This window comes from Theropithecus gelada, chromosome 4 (genome assembly GCF_003255815.1).
Source record: "Theropithecus gelada isolate Dixy chromosome 4, Tgel_1.0, whole genome shotgun sequence".
NCBI lineage: Eukaryota > Metazoa > Chordata > Mammalia > Primates > Cercopithecidae > Theropithecus > Theropithecus gelada.
This window is the reverse complement of record NC_037671.1, coordinates 159,927,352-159,941,771: the sequence shown is the minus strand read 5'-3', so window position 1 is coordinate 159,941,771 and position 14,420 is coordinate 159,927,352. Positions and strand designations below refer to the sequence as shown.

At 43.2% G+C, this 14,420-nt stretch overlaps 1 protein-coding gene across 10 annotated transcripts in view; it reads right to left on the bottom strand.

Annotated features, from left to right (window-relative positions):
- The window catches only part of MYB (MYB proto-oncogene, transcription factor), a 38,288-nt gene extending 24,114 nt beyond the window's left edge, over positions 1 to 14,174 (bottom strand). For 3 of the 10 annotated variants that reach the window (XM_025383862.1, XM_025383855.1, XM_025383863.1), the window contains exons 1-8: positions 13,621 to 13,836; positions 9,153 to 9,270; positions 7,261 to 7,332; positions 5,216 to 5,308; positions 4,751 to 4,971; positions 2,515 to 2,749; positions 824 to 904; positions 286 to 390 (exon numbers count right to left, since the gene is read on the bottom strand). In XM_025383862.1, the coding sequence (XP_025239647.1) occupies positions 286 to 390; positions 824 to 904; positions 2,515 to 2,749; positions 4,751 to 4,971; positions 5,216 to 5,308; positions 7,261 to 7,332; positions 9,153 to 9,270; positions 13,621 to 13,643 (948 nt within the window). In that variant the 5' untranslated portion in view covers positions 13,644 to 13,836. Of the gene's footprint in view, positions 1 to 285; positions 391 to 823; positions 905 to 2,514; positions 2,750 to 4,750; positions 4,972 to 5,215; positions 5,309 to 7,260; positions 7,333 to 9,152; positions 9,271 to 13,620 lie in introns of all 10 variants that reach the window. The other 7 variants (XR_003119135.1, XM_025383860.1, XM_025383856.1 and 4 more) reach the window with 4 other exon arrangements.
- Positions 14,175 to 14,420: the final 246 nt, after the last annotated feature.

Here is a 14,420-nt window from a genome sequence, read left to right as displayed (position 1 = left end):
CTAGTCTTTAAACTGATTATAGTCCTTCTGAAGAAAAAAAAAATTGATGATAACAATCATAAGTGGATATTGCATTTTTATTGCAATTACAAAAAGACGGCTTCCAATTTAATCAGCATATATTCTGATACAAACTACATTTTACTACAAGCAACTTCTTGTGTTGAGACATTCTGAAAGGATATATAGAGCCTTGGTAAGTGTAATATTTAGAAGAGAAGAGTGCTTAGGTAAACTGAGGCAAAGCTGCTATCCCCTCATTCAAGCACATGACGACAGTCTTACTGGTAGCGCCTGCTGTCCCTTTAGCTCATTCTCAGTTGACATTAGGAGCAATTCTAATTCCTTTATTCGCTTTTCCTTCTCAGGGTCTTCATCATTATAGTGTCTCTGAAATTACAAGGTAAGGGAAATAAAGACAAAGGTCTGACTGGAAGCTGCAAATACAATAGGTGTAGCCAATATGGTCATGAGGTACCACACGGCCCAAAGAGCCTCACTGCGAAAACGCCAACCAAATTGGCTCCTACAGAAGTCTTTGTGAATGTTATTTCAGACGTAAGGGAGTGATGTGAAATCTCAGACAAGAGTAGATGCTGACTGATGAGTTATTTCATCTTGCAACATCAAAGAATCAGAAAACTCTAGAGCAAACTCATTCTAGAAGACAAGATTAATAGATTGCTGGCCAAGACTCAGCTCTCCTCTCCATGTTCCTTTTCCTTTTTACTTCAGTTGCTCAGGTGAAAATACGTGTTTAGATGAAAGAAATAAGGATTTCTTAAAAATGGTGCTTTGAACAGTGAATGATCAATGATCTTACCTGAATGGCGGCGGCAGCTGGCTGAGGGACGTTGACTATATTTACATGTAACGCTACAGGGTATGGAACATGACTGGAGACCTAGATGGAAAAGACAAAACAAAGGCCACGTCATTCAGGCTACATATGCTGAGGTTTTGTTCTGGGACTGAGAGAAAAAAACACTTTACTGATAAAATACACTAAACAATTTTTAAAAACCTTTTAATGTGAAATTTAGTCACATTTTGAATGACTAAATGGCTAAACAGCTTTGAAATGGCTAAACAGCTAAAGGAACATAGTGAAAAAAATGTAAAGTCCTCATCAATCCTTGGGAAGTGCTGACAAGCACTTTAAATTTTGGGATGTGTTCCTTAATTACAGAAAAACACAATGAAAAAACAACAAAAAATATATTCTAAAATACATTAATGAATGTTTGAAAATTGTTTCTATGGGAAAAACTGATGGTACCAGCTGTTGGTAAATAAAAATATTTTTCTTGCCGGGCGCGGTGGCTCACACCTGTAATCCCAGCACTTTGGGAGGCCGAGGCGGGCAGATCATGAGGTCAGGAGATCAAGACCATCCTGGCTAACACGGTGAAACCCATCTCTACTAAAAATACAAAAACTTAGCTGGGCGTGGTGGTGGGCGCCTGTAGTCCCAGCTATTCGGAGGCTGAGGCAGGAGAATGGCGTGAACCCAGGAAGCGGAGCTTGCAGTGAGCCGAGATGGTGCCACTGCACTCCAGCCTGGGCGACAAAGCGAGACTTCGTCTCAAAAAAAAAATATATATATATATATTTTTTTTCTTGGAATAATTTTGAGTTTTAATAAAAAGCACAGGACTTATGACAATTTATTCATCTGAGACCTTTCTGTAAAGTTTGTAGTCTAATCCACGAACAGAGAAGAATAAAAACTATTTAAGAACATGCTTTGCATATAATTTGCATATGAGCTCTCTATTCTTGGGTACGTTTCATCATTTATTATTGTTGGTCTTAAGATTAAAGTTTCTCGATTTTTTTCCCCTTTCTTCTTATTTTTCCACCTATTATGGATTATCCCTTTCCCTAAATATAAATACTAGAAATAAGGAAGGGATCACACTGATCCAATGGAGACTGAAAGGAGACATCAGAAAATGAATGTCACAAAGTTCTGCTCCTGGCTCAGAGTAAGAAGGTAAACATTTACTGAGTGAATAAATTAAGACATGTCTGCCTGATCACTACCAGAATGGAACATACCATAACCACTGAATTTCAGTGTCAAACTCTCTCCTCTTTAAACATAATACTACCTTCCCTTTTCATTTTGGAAGAGAAAAACATTACATCTACAAATGCGACTCCATTCCCCTATTCTTCAATAGTACCTTAAGTAAATTTACATTCAAAGGTTGCCTTCCAATTAGATTTGAAGCAGCAAGTTAGAATCAGACAGGTCGTTTTCTAGTCAGCACTATCTCTATGAGCTGTGTCACCCTGGGCAAAGCACTTACCATCCTCGTTTCTGGAGACATAAACCAGGGGTAACAAACAATACCTACATCCTATCTACTTCAAAGGGCATAGGTGAAGACTGGCCATGATCATGCTCAGGAAAGTTCTCTGAAAAGTATACAACTGCAAAGTATGATTATCACCTGGAGCTAAACTAGCCATCTCTCTCGTTAAACTAGATTCTCAGGAATGGCTTACATTTTGTGCTTCAGAAATGTGGTAATAGGAATAGTCGTTGTTAACAGTGGGCTGGCCAGTTGCAGGGAGTTGAGCTGTAGGTGGAGCCTGAGCAAAACCCATCAAATGACTGTTCTTCTGGAAGCTTGTGGCCACTGCTGGCTGGCTGGCTTTTGAAGACTCCTGCAGATAACCTTCCTGTTCGACCTTCCGACGCATTGTAGAATTCCAGTGGTTCTTGATAGCATTATCAGTTCTGCACAGAAATATATCACACAAATTTCACAAACAAAAATTTCAATTCAGATTAAAGTGAATTGACAGAAAACTGTTTCTAACAGTGACCTTTCCCTTGGGCCTAATAGTTGTTTTCTCTTTTGAATTGTTTCCTTCTTCTCCACCCGCTAAGATCAGGCTTTCTCTAGTACCTAGTTAGAAATCCATAGATTTCTCTTAATTACACAATCTGGAATGCGTGTCGTTTTCTAGAAATATCAGTATCTTTTAACCATTTCATTTCCTTGGTAAAGGAGTACTTTCAATACAATAACGCTTCCGGTTTATTCTGACCGGTCGCGGTACAAGACTCTAACACCATGTAAAGTTGCAGCTGCCTTGGAGAAATTACTCCTTTGAACGTGGCACAGCAGGGCCTACACACCACGATAGGGACATGGTGAAGTTTGGTGGATGATAAGATGCTGCTGATGAAGAATACCTCACTCTTTATCTCTCAAAGCACTAGCAAGAACTTTTGAGACCAAAAAACCTCCTACACTTTGAAAGCCACCCCAACTGTTTTTCGAATCAGACAGAGATGAGAGTGGAAAACGGGATCCCGAAGGGAAAGATCCTAACCCCCAGTATATTTTCAAACGGCAACGCATTTTTTCTAAAGTCTTTCCATTCTCAGGAAAACAGTTTCTCAATTCAAAGAAACCGTTTAAGCCTCCCTTTTTCTATTTCAATGGGGGTGGGGGAATGTATGCTAAAGAAAGAGGAAGTTCAATAGCCCTGTTAATTTTGAGAAGAATCAGCAGTGTATCCTCTCAGGCCATATGGGAGTAAAGGCCTTTTTTTTTTACCAACCTCTTGAAATTTCTAAGTTTATACTGAACCATAAGGGTGCAAATGCTTTGGAGCATCACTAGAGAATACTACATAAACTTTCTCCTGGACTATGAAGCTCGAGAATAAAACTATTTTTAATATTTTCTATCTATATCATTTTAATGCAAGATTTATCATTAAAAGTATTGCTTTCCAAAGTAACGAAATCTGTTATATACTATTTAAGTGGGAAAAATGAGACAAAAATGAGCTTCCATAGTTATCCCTCATAATGAGGTCATTTTTTTTTGCCTTGTTCTTTAAAAAGAAAGCATTATTACCCTGACCATTATTTAAAAACCTGGAAGTAGTATGAGAATTCAAGAAATACATTATTTCTTTAATCAACGAAGTAAAAAATTAAGCAAAGTGGTATAATGAAATGAATAATGGTGGCCAGGTATGGTGGCCCATGCCTATAATCCCAGCTCTTTGGGAGTCGAAAGGATTGCTTGAGGCTAGGAGTTTGAGACCAGCCTGGGCAACACAGCAAGACCCCATCTCTACAAAAAATATTTAAAAATCAGCTCGGTGTAGTGGGGTGCACCTGTAGTCCTAGCTACTCAAGAAGCTGAGGTGGGAGGATCCCTTGAGCCCAGGAGTTCAAGGATGTATTGAGCTACGATCATGCCACTGCACTCTGTCACACATGAGTGACAGAACAAGCCTCTGTCTCTAAAAAATAATAATTAAAAAAAGAACATTAAAAGAAATGAATGATGGTTATCAGGCAAATGGTAGCTGAGTTCCTTTGAGTCACTTAATAAGCTATGTGAACTGCTAGAGAGACAAACTGTCTTCAGTTTCTTTCTATGCATTTAGAGTTTTATAGTTTACCAAGTCCTTTGACATTCATTTTACTTGATTCCTAACACTGGCCCTGTATGATTCACTTTGGAAATGGGGAAATTGAGGCTGGGGAAAGTTAAATGTCTTCACCCAGGGCTTACTGTTAGGTGGATCCTGGAAGTTCTCAACCAAATAAACTCTAAGATGTCTTCAATCTCTAAAAGCTATGTAACTGGTTTATCTAATAAAACACTTACGACTGATGAAATATAATTTACTCACCATACATTTAAAGCAGAATGTTCAATACCCACTCCCTCATTCTTCCCGATCAATATATTTTTTGACATATTATTACCGTCCAGGCAGTAGCTTTGCGATTTCTGCCCATCTGTTCCCCAGTCTCTTGTGTGCCTGGTAAATAATTCTGTCTTCCTCTTCTGTCCAGGAGGTTTTCTTAACTTCTGGATTCAAGTGGTTATGCCACCTCTCCCTACATTGTTTTCCAATTCTCCCCTTTAAGTGCTTGGCAATAACAGACCAACGTTTCGGACCGTATTTCTGTACAAGCTCTATCACCTTCAGATAAACACACAAAAATAACCTATGTTTTAAAGTTATGTAATGAGTCAGTATAATCATTCTGCAGTGTTACAAGATCTTTAGAAAATTTCTGAAATTTGCTTTCATTCACTGGAAATATGGGAATAGAGTCCTCTACTTCCTGTTTGCCCATTTTACCTGCTTCCTCAAATAGGAAAATATTCAGCATTTTGGGAATATTCTTAATTATGATTCACACACCAATGAAGAAAGAACTTACTCTCTGATCTTCTTCTTTGGTCCAAGGACCCTTGATGAGCTCAGGGTTTAGTACTTTCTGCCATCGGTGCTGGCATTGCACATCTGTTCGATTCTAGACAAATAAAGTACGCACCACCATAAAGATATGATAAGGACGTGATTTTTTTGTTGTAATAGGAATCACACACAGACCATATGCAGTGAAAATATTTAAGAACGTTTTAGAGCATGTTTAGAGCCCATCTATCCCTCATTACTTACAGGCTACAGAACACGCAAGTAATACATCAAAGTTGCATCTAAAATTAGACACTCTGCCTCCTGAGGGAAACATTCCTGCCACATGATCTAAAGGACCACCATACTACACATGTGCCTGCCAACTTAACCTTAACCTCAGATACTTTCGCAGAGTATCTACATGGCCTAAGGCTTGATACAGATTCTACATTGTCAGGCTTTCAGGGAAACCACCATAGAAGACTAAAGTTTGCTTCCCATTCAAACAAGAGATGTGCTTCAATCCAGGACCATAGTATTTATATTGCAGAAGGAATACAGATGCATAAAAGATAGGTCCTATGTTACAGGAGTCTGTAATCTTATAAGAAGGAAAAGACAAGTAGATAACTGACTATCATAGAGGCTGAATTTGATTCATCTGGAAGAAAAGACCAAAACAAAATGATACTGAAGTGAGGAGAGAAGCATCTTCTTAGGAGGAGAAATGGTTTCCTTGGGAGGAGTCTTGAAGAGCTCTTCATAAGGACTTTGAAGGATGGACATAACTTTAATTGGTAATGTAAAGGGAGAACATTCTAGGAGGTGGGAAGACCAGGAGCAAAAGCCCAGAGGAGGGAAAGCAGAAATAAATTCAAGCAAACCTGCTTACAGAGAGGAAGTAGGAAACAGAACTGGAGCTGTAAGTTGGGGCAATAGAGGGGGCCTCTGTGTGCCAGGTCAAGGCAGTTTACTTAATTTGTGAGATTCTAAGTCACTGTGGTTGGTTTTGAAAAGATAAGGTACAGCTGCATTTTAGGAAGTTCCACCTGCCAATGGTGTTTGGGATGAATGGGAAAGTAGAAAACTGGCTGGGCACGGTGGCTCACGCCTGCAATCCTAGCAGGTGGATTGGGAGGCTGAAGTGGGCAGATCACTTGAGGTCAGGAGTTTGGGACCAGCCTGACCAATATGGGAAACCTTGTCTCTACTAAAAATACAAAAATTAGCCAGGCATGGTGGCGGGCACCTGTAATCCCATCTACTCGGGAGGCTGCAGCACAAGAATCGCTTGAACCTGGGAGGCAGAGGTTGCAGTGAGCTGAGATCACGCCACTGCACTCCAGCCTGGGAGACTGGGTGACAGGATGTTCTGTAGTCTGTAAGTAATGAGGGATAGATGGGTGACGAGACTCCATCTCAAAAAAAAAAAAAAGAAAAAAAAAGAAAAGAAAAGAAAAAAGAAAGAAAAATGGAAAACTACAAGTGGGGAAGCCAGTTAGGAAGTTATATAGTAGTCCAAATGAGAGGGCAGGAGCCCAACCTTCAGCACAGCCATGAGAATAAAAAGGACGGAACTGACTATAAAGGAATTCCAGGGTCCTTAGTAGCTGCTTAGATGTAGGGGTTGGGGGAATGTGATAAAGTCAAGAAAGGTCTCCAGAATTTTAAACCCTCATGCCAAAAAGTATTGCTATTGACAAAAATAGGGAATTTAGGAAAAATTGACTTGGAGGAAACATCAAGTTTAATCATCTACCATGTAACAAACCATCAAAATACTAATTTTCCTATAAATGAAAAGATAAAACAAGAAGCAATTGTTTTTAAAACTTGATAATCTAAATTATAATAATCGATTCTACTAATCTAAATTCTAATAATCAATTTAGAAATCCCAATTATATGCATTATAATATAAAATATAAGTTATGGGTAGGGCATTTCTCCCACTTCTTAAATGTGAGTAAATTATACACTATCTTAATAACCCCTCCTAGAATATTTTATAGAAATCTTTGGGAGAAGCTTTCCTTTCGTTATAAGAAAAAATTACTAACTTACCGGGAGATAATTGGCAATAACTTTCCAGTCATCTGTTCCATTCTGTTCCACCAGCTTCTTTAGTTTTTCATCCTAAGACATTTAAAGGTAATCCTAGGATATCAGTCGTTTACTATATAACTCTGTTCAAGTTAAAGTGAATGAGGGAACGAATCTAGAATAAAAAATCTCTCTGAAGTATCCAAATACAGCAGATATAAATGTAATACTCTGACTTGGGAGCATAGATTTATTTAGAGTCAGACCAGAGTTGGCATCCTGACTCAACTATTAATTGTGTAAAGCAGGTATACCATTTTACTTTACTGGGCCTTAGTATTGCCATCTATAAAATGGAAATTAACAGGGTTATTTGGGGATTACATAAGGCAATTTATTAACATGAGGCTGATATTAACAGGGTTATCTGGGGATTACATGAGGCAATTTTGCAAAACATTTATCACAATGCCTGGCATATATTGAGTGTTTATTATAAATAACTGCTTTACTCTGTTGGGAAAAAATGCATTCCAGTGCTAGATTCAGTACACATTTACCTATGTAATAAATAGGATCTGGAGCAAGAAATAGAATATTTCCAGTTAGTTTAACCTTTTATAAAGAAATAAAGATCATTTTAAAAATTAAACTTGAAGGCTATATAAGAAAATTAGTTAGATTTACATAGGCCAAATGTGTTAGAACATAAAAGACATTAAACATTTCCAGCTAATCAGTTCTTTTAGTTTATATGCTGTTCGCAATCCTACCAGTTCATAAGTATCTTTATAAATGCATTTCTTCTTATGTTTCTGCAAAGGTAACATTCACACACAATGGAGGTCCCCGGTATAATACAGACACAAGAATTAGGAAACCAATGTTGACAACAGAACTTCCGTATCATAAGGATTATCCAAGTGGACAATCTTAATAGGTAAAATATTAATTTCCTATGAGCCTCTCTGGGAATCCTACCTGCCTGTTAAAAGGAGCTCTGGTTTAAATGAAGCAGAGAACAGTGAAACTGAAGAAGAGCCGACACCATTTATTGTAACATGAATCATCTAAAATTAGTTGCAAAAATGTTTGAGAACATTAGAGAAACTTTTCTCCACATATTAATAATTTTGCTTCTAAAATATTTTTCCATTCCTACAAAACCAAACTTTTGATAAGCCAGCTGAAAAAGAAACAGGGGAAGCAGGTATGTCTCCAACCATTACTGGATGCTTTTAAAACATAACTTCATATAGATGGCTCTGTGAAATATATCAAGGATATTAAATGAATACACTGTAAAAAGATGAGTTCCCTGAGTGCTGTGTTTTATTCTTTTGTTTGTTTTGTTTTTGGGAGTAGCAAGTCATTCACTTATTGAGAGAATATTTATTAATATCCTATTTTGAGTCAAGTACCTGTGAATTCAGGAAACACAAAGATGAATAGCCATTGAGCCCTGCCCTCAACAGACTTGCAGTTAGCTGGAGGAGGGATGTATGTCCCAGCAACAATAAAGTAGAACATGCATCCATGCATGGGATCACAGGAGGATGCATCCAATCCTGTTTGGTGAAGCCAGGGATGGCTTCACAGAAGAGGTGATATCTTCATGGGTGATGTAAAAGTAGGAAGAAGAGGCGGGACAAAAGGATGAGAACTCAACAGGCAGAAGGAAACATAGATGAAGCCTGAAATGAGAAGAAGAGGACTTTCAAGGAACTGAAAGTAGTGTGGAAATGGATAATATAATGGAGTGGGGGGCGTAGGGCACGCTGCACATGCGGGCTAGAATAAGATCTCAAAGAGGCTGCTAAGGAGCTTGAGCACCTGTAGTTTAGTTGAAATTTTGTTTTTTATAAATTATACACTCTATCTATTTTCTGCGTCTTGATAAAATGATTAGTTACCTCTTCCCGGGTCCACCTTGTTTTCCCCAAGTGACGCTTTCCAGACTTGGGAAGCAGCCCATCATAGTCATGGTCACACATCTCAAAGTCCTCATCATCCTCGTCACTGCTATATATGCTGCAGAAATAAAAATGGGTAGATGTGGACTGAAACAAGAGGATTTAGACTACTACTGGACTATAAAACTTACACAAAACTCCTCAACAATCTTTTCAAAGGTTATGAAGACAAAACTTTGAAAACTTGCACAACAAGATTGTTTGCTGCATTCTGTTGCTCTAGTATTGTAAACTGGTTCTGCTGTTATGGGTATCCACAGATACGGCCAAGGACCTGGCACCTTCCTATTCCCCTGCATGTCTGAACCTGCTGTTACTATTAGACCAGGGACAAGTTACACATTTGGCCACCTTCCAACCAGTGAAGATTTAAGTTGAAAACTTAAGGTTAAGGACAAGAAAAGGAACAAGAACCCATGTCCTTTATATAAGTGAACACTCAAAATCTTTGGCATTTGTCACATCGTTTAAATAATATTTCTCAAACATAATAAACAATTCAACTATGCTATTCCAATGGGGTTTTTGTTTTATTAAAAAAAGAAAAAAAATCAAGAAGCAATATACCCCAAAATGTAATTATAGTCATCCCATAAAGTCTAGAGGATTAGGAGAATCTAAGAGGAAAGGATTTTAAAACCTAAGGAAAGATAAGAACATTGAGTGATCAAAATTTAATGTTTTGTAAATAAAATTAATACCAAATTGCTCACAACTCCAGGCCTGGTTGATCCAACTTGTGCCCATGTTTACAATACTTAGTTTCTAGAGTAACTAAGTGAATAATCAGGCCACTTGTTAGAGTCTTACTTACTCTTGTTTTTTCTGTCTCTGACAGAACAGTGTTTGAAATATTATAAAATGTAACCTAATCCAGAAGGGATTTCCCCAGAAGAAATCCATGGATTTAAAACAACCCATTACTATTTTCAAAAGCTTTTTCTTTTATTTAGTTAACCTAGGAAATTTGATGACTTTTGAAGATGTAACTCTATGCTTACTGCTTATTAATCACATACTGATTAGATGACAATAATTTTACAGTTTATTTTATAGTTTTTCTTATAAAAAATAGGAAAAATACTATCTTAGAAACTTCACTAAAATTTGTCATAGAAATGTTGAGAAACCCATTGAACTAAGGCCAATAAAAACAATGATATAAAGCCATGTCATAATGTAAATCGTTTTTAAAAAAGAAAAGTTATATTCATTACAGGTTTTGTCTTCCCAAACTAACTCATATATGCATATTACCAGGCCCCTACAAGTCAAGCTAAAGTGCTTACCAAAAATCCTGAATTGGGGGTTCTCATAATTTAAAGCTATTATTTTAAGCAACAATTTGATAGCCCAGGTTGTATGGTGACATGATGTAATCCAAATTTAAAATACCACCACCACCACCAAATAAAACTCCAGGAAATATATATTTATAATCTGTAATAATTCCCTTCATTTAGTGTCTGTGTTTTGAAACAATAGCCTAGTTCTGTTTCCACTGTCAACAGGAGGCACTAAACAACTTCTGAACAAGAATTACAAAAATATAAAACACGACATGATAAAGCAAAAAAAAAAAAAAAAAGCTATAAAGCCCAGAGGTGTAAGCCTGCATCTTTTGAAAGATTCACAGGGAACTCCTTGGAAAGCCCCCAAATGCAGTCCCTTGTGAAATGTGAGAGACACCAAGAAAACCAGAGGAATCTGAAACTGCAGTCATAGATTCAAGTCGAATTAACTTTTCAGGTTTGGCTGGATCTAGAGGTCACATTTTCAGAACTGAGGACATTTTTCAGAGCAGTCATTGAGCACCTCTCTCTCTCTCTCTCTCTCTCTCTCTCTCTCTCTCTCTCTCTCTCGGCAGCAGTTTAACAACCCAGGAACAAGCAACCTATTCAGCCGCCCGCAGGGGGCAGCCAACGTCAGGTGAGAGCACGGGAATCAACAGGACTAGGGTTCTGGAGGCAAAGGTTCTAGTCTAGCCTTCACCTTGCTGTATGACTTGGACAAATCACTTCCTCTCTCTCAAGACTTCAGTTCCCCGCCTTTACATAAGGGCTTGCTTGGATCCTATTTCTAAGGTACTTTCCAGCGCTAATACATGACCCCCCCATGTCCTTCCGTGCCTCTTAAAAGCTAAGCACAGAAGCAAAGATGTGCAAAACCAAGGTCTTGGGGGCAAGGTGGAGAATGACTTCTGCGGGACCTGAAGGGGCCAGGACGCAGCAGGGCGAGTCCGGGGCTGCTCACGCGCCCAGTTCCTGAGTCTCCCTGCCAGGCTGGGCACCCAGGCTCGCCTTTGAACTTTGCATGCGATTTGCTTGCTCTAAGTCGTCCTAGTAGCATGATTAATTTCTTCTAAGGAACCTGAAATAACTTTTGCTTTATCTGCTCTGACGAGATCTCAGACCCAACAGTCAGAGGACTTTCAAAGGCTGATTTCAGGGTTGATGCACTCTACTCCCCACCTGCTAGACCCGGTGTGGTTACAAGAGTACAACTATGAATATTACATTCTGTCAAGGAAACAAACCGTGCAAAGAAACGAAAAAGAAAAGAGGTGCTGGGGGTTGGGAAGAGGGAGGGGAGCGGGAGGAAGTGCCTTGTGGCCGCTACTGTGATTCGGAGGGGTTCAAACTCATTTCGCTGACCTGGTTAATATAATCCCTGCCGAGTTGACGCTCGCCCTTGCAAGAAACGGCTCCGAGCCCGCAGTCGGGTTTCTCTTCCCCCTGAGGCAGGTTCAAGGCTCCCGCCCCTCCCGGCCACCTCCCCTCTGGGCTACCTGGAGCCTCAGGGAACCTGCGCGGCCCCGCCCCGCGGGGGCGGCCGAGACCTCGGGGCGCGCAGCCTCTGCCGCGCCTCCTCCCAGCACCCCTGCCCGACTCACTCCTCCTGCTGCCAGTTTCAGCGCTCGGAAAAAAAAAAAAATACAGACGACCCCAGTAGCTGTACTGTTAAGTCCTAAAGGCGAAAAGTGGAGCCCTCGAGGGCAGCACCTGCCCCGCGCGACCAGGCTCCGGGGGAGGCATAGGGAGCCCGGTGCTCCCCCAAGCAGCCCTCTAGTCCTCAGAGCCCAGTCAAGCCCCAGCGCTGCTCCCCGCCCAGCCCAGCCCGCGGGTGCTGCTGCAGGGTCTCCACCCACGCTCTTTGCAACTTCTCAGCGCCGCGCGGGGACCAGCGCCCGCAGGCTCAACAACAAACCAGTAGGAGAAAATAAAATAACCTAAGGAAAGGCGAAAGGATTTGCTTTGCCTCCACGGACTTCTCCCTAGAACTCCTTCGCGAGGGTCCGTCCGGTCACCGCGCCTCGGCCGGGGCGACCTAAGGCGGCTGAAGGAGGGCGCGAGGAGGCGCGGCGACCTCAGTCGCACCCACGTGTGCGCGCCGCGCAGGGACCTCTCGACTGGGGGCAGAGCTCGCGGGGATCGCGTCCCGGTTGCGCGGCAGCGTCCTTAGGTGCTGCCGGCCTCGGTCCCCTTGAGCCGAGTGGCGACTGCAACAGCCGCCGAGCTAGCCCCGGCACCCGCCGCTCGCAGGGAGCCCCCAGCGTGTGCTGCTGGGGAAGTCCAGAGGCCGGTGGAGGCTGGGGAGCCAGCAACTGACAGTTCGGACGAGGATTTCCCTCCTCCTCCTCCTCTCCCTCTTCCCATCGGTCCGGCCAAAAATGTGAGGGGATTGCACCCGTCTTCCCAGCGAGCCTCCCTAAGTGCAGTGACATGTGCGACGCCGGCGTGTGTAGGTGCGCATGCAATGTTTGCAGTGGAAATAAAAGCCTTTCACAGAATAATGGTTCGAACCTCCAAAACCAGGTCTCAAGACAATTTGCAAAAGTAGAGCCCCCTTTATCCCCCTAAAATCTGCTTTTCAGCCGCCTGTCAGCTGACACTGGTCCTCGCCTCCATAAAGAATGAATGAAATTTAAATGAACTACCTGCAGCTACTAAACAATCCAGCATTTTCCCTGTATCTGCCATATGCTCTGCACTTCCAAGTCCAAACATATCTCAATGCATCCAGCAATTACGCTGCGGATCCGTCGCCGACACCCGTGGCATCAAGCCAGGCACCTGGTAGGGTCCCCGGGGCTGGAGGGCACCGCTCTGTCCCTGGCTGGAACGTGCTGCTTTCTTTTTCCCCCTAAATAAAAATGTATCCCCATGCAACTTGCAAAATGAGCCGCAGGGCGTGCTTCCCAACGTCCGGATACATTTCCCGCAAAGACTCTTCCATTCATCAGTCTCTGGAGCTGCTTCTACTGCCGAGACAGGGGCTCCAGGTCCTCGCAGGGTCTGACAGCCCCTCAGATGATCCCGGAACGAATTCCCACCTGCTCCCAGGAGCCTGGCGCCCCGCGCGCCCCCGCGTACCCCCGCCCTCGACCGCCCGCCGGGCTCCCCGTTACCTGTGCCGGGGTCTTCGGGCCATGGCGCGGCGGGCGCGGGGCTCCGCCAAGAGCCGCGGGGACCGCACCGGGCTGCCGCCTCCAGCTGCCCGCCGCCTGCCTGCGTCCCTCCCCGGCTGCGCAGCGGCGCTCCGCACCGCCGGGGCGAAGTTTCTCAGGAGAAAGAGGAGGAGGAGGTCACGGAGGAGGAGGAGAAGGAGGAGGAGGAAACAGGTTGATATTAAAGTGTAAACTCTGTAAACAGAGATGCCATCAAACAAAGAGCTTTGGACACTCCCCCTCCCGCCAAATCTGGCGCCCCTGCAGTGCGCACGCGCCCTGCCCGCCGCCTCCGCGGTCGCCCTGGCTGCCGCCCGCGGGGCTGCCGGGCCGGCAGGGCGGCAGCTACCATTCGGCGCTCGCGCCGCCGTGGTGCGCCTAGCGCGCGGCGAGGCCCGGGAGGCGCGCGGGCGGGGAGCCTGGGGCCGGGGAGGGGCGGCCGGGGGCCGCGGCGGCGCCTTTTCCTGCGCAAACCCCGCTCCCGGCCGCGGCGGGGCCGACCCGCGCCAAGTCCTGCCGCCTCCCCTCCTCCCCGGCCGCCGCACCGCGGTCGCCCGGCTCCGCGTGCTCCAAGGCAGCGGGACCCGAGCTCCTCCAGCTCCCACTCACGGTCGCGGGGGCGGCAAGCGGTGGGGGGAAATTCCTGCACAGAAGATTGGATTTTCGTCAAGGTTTACAACTGTGCCCTCTGGAGACGGGGAAATTAGGAGTTGGAGGAGTAGGGGATGGGAGCATATGTGTTCGTAGGATGTTTGGCTAGA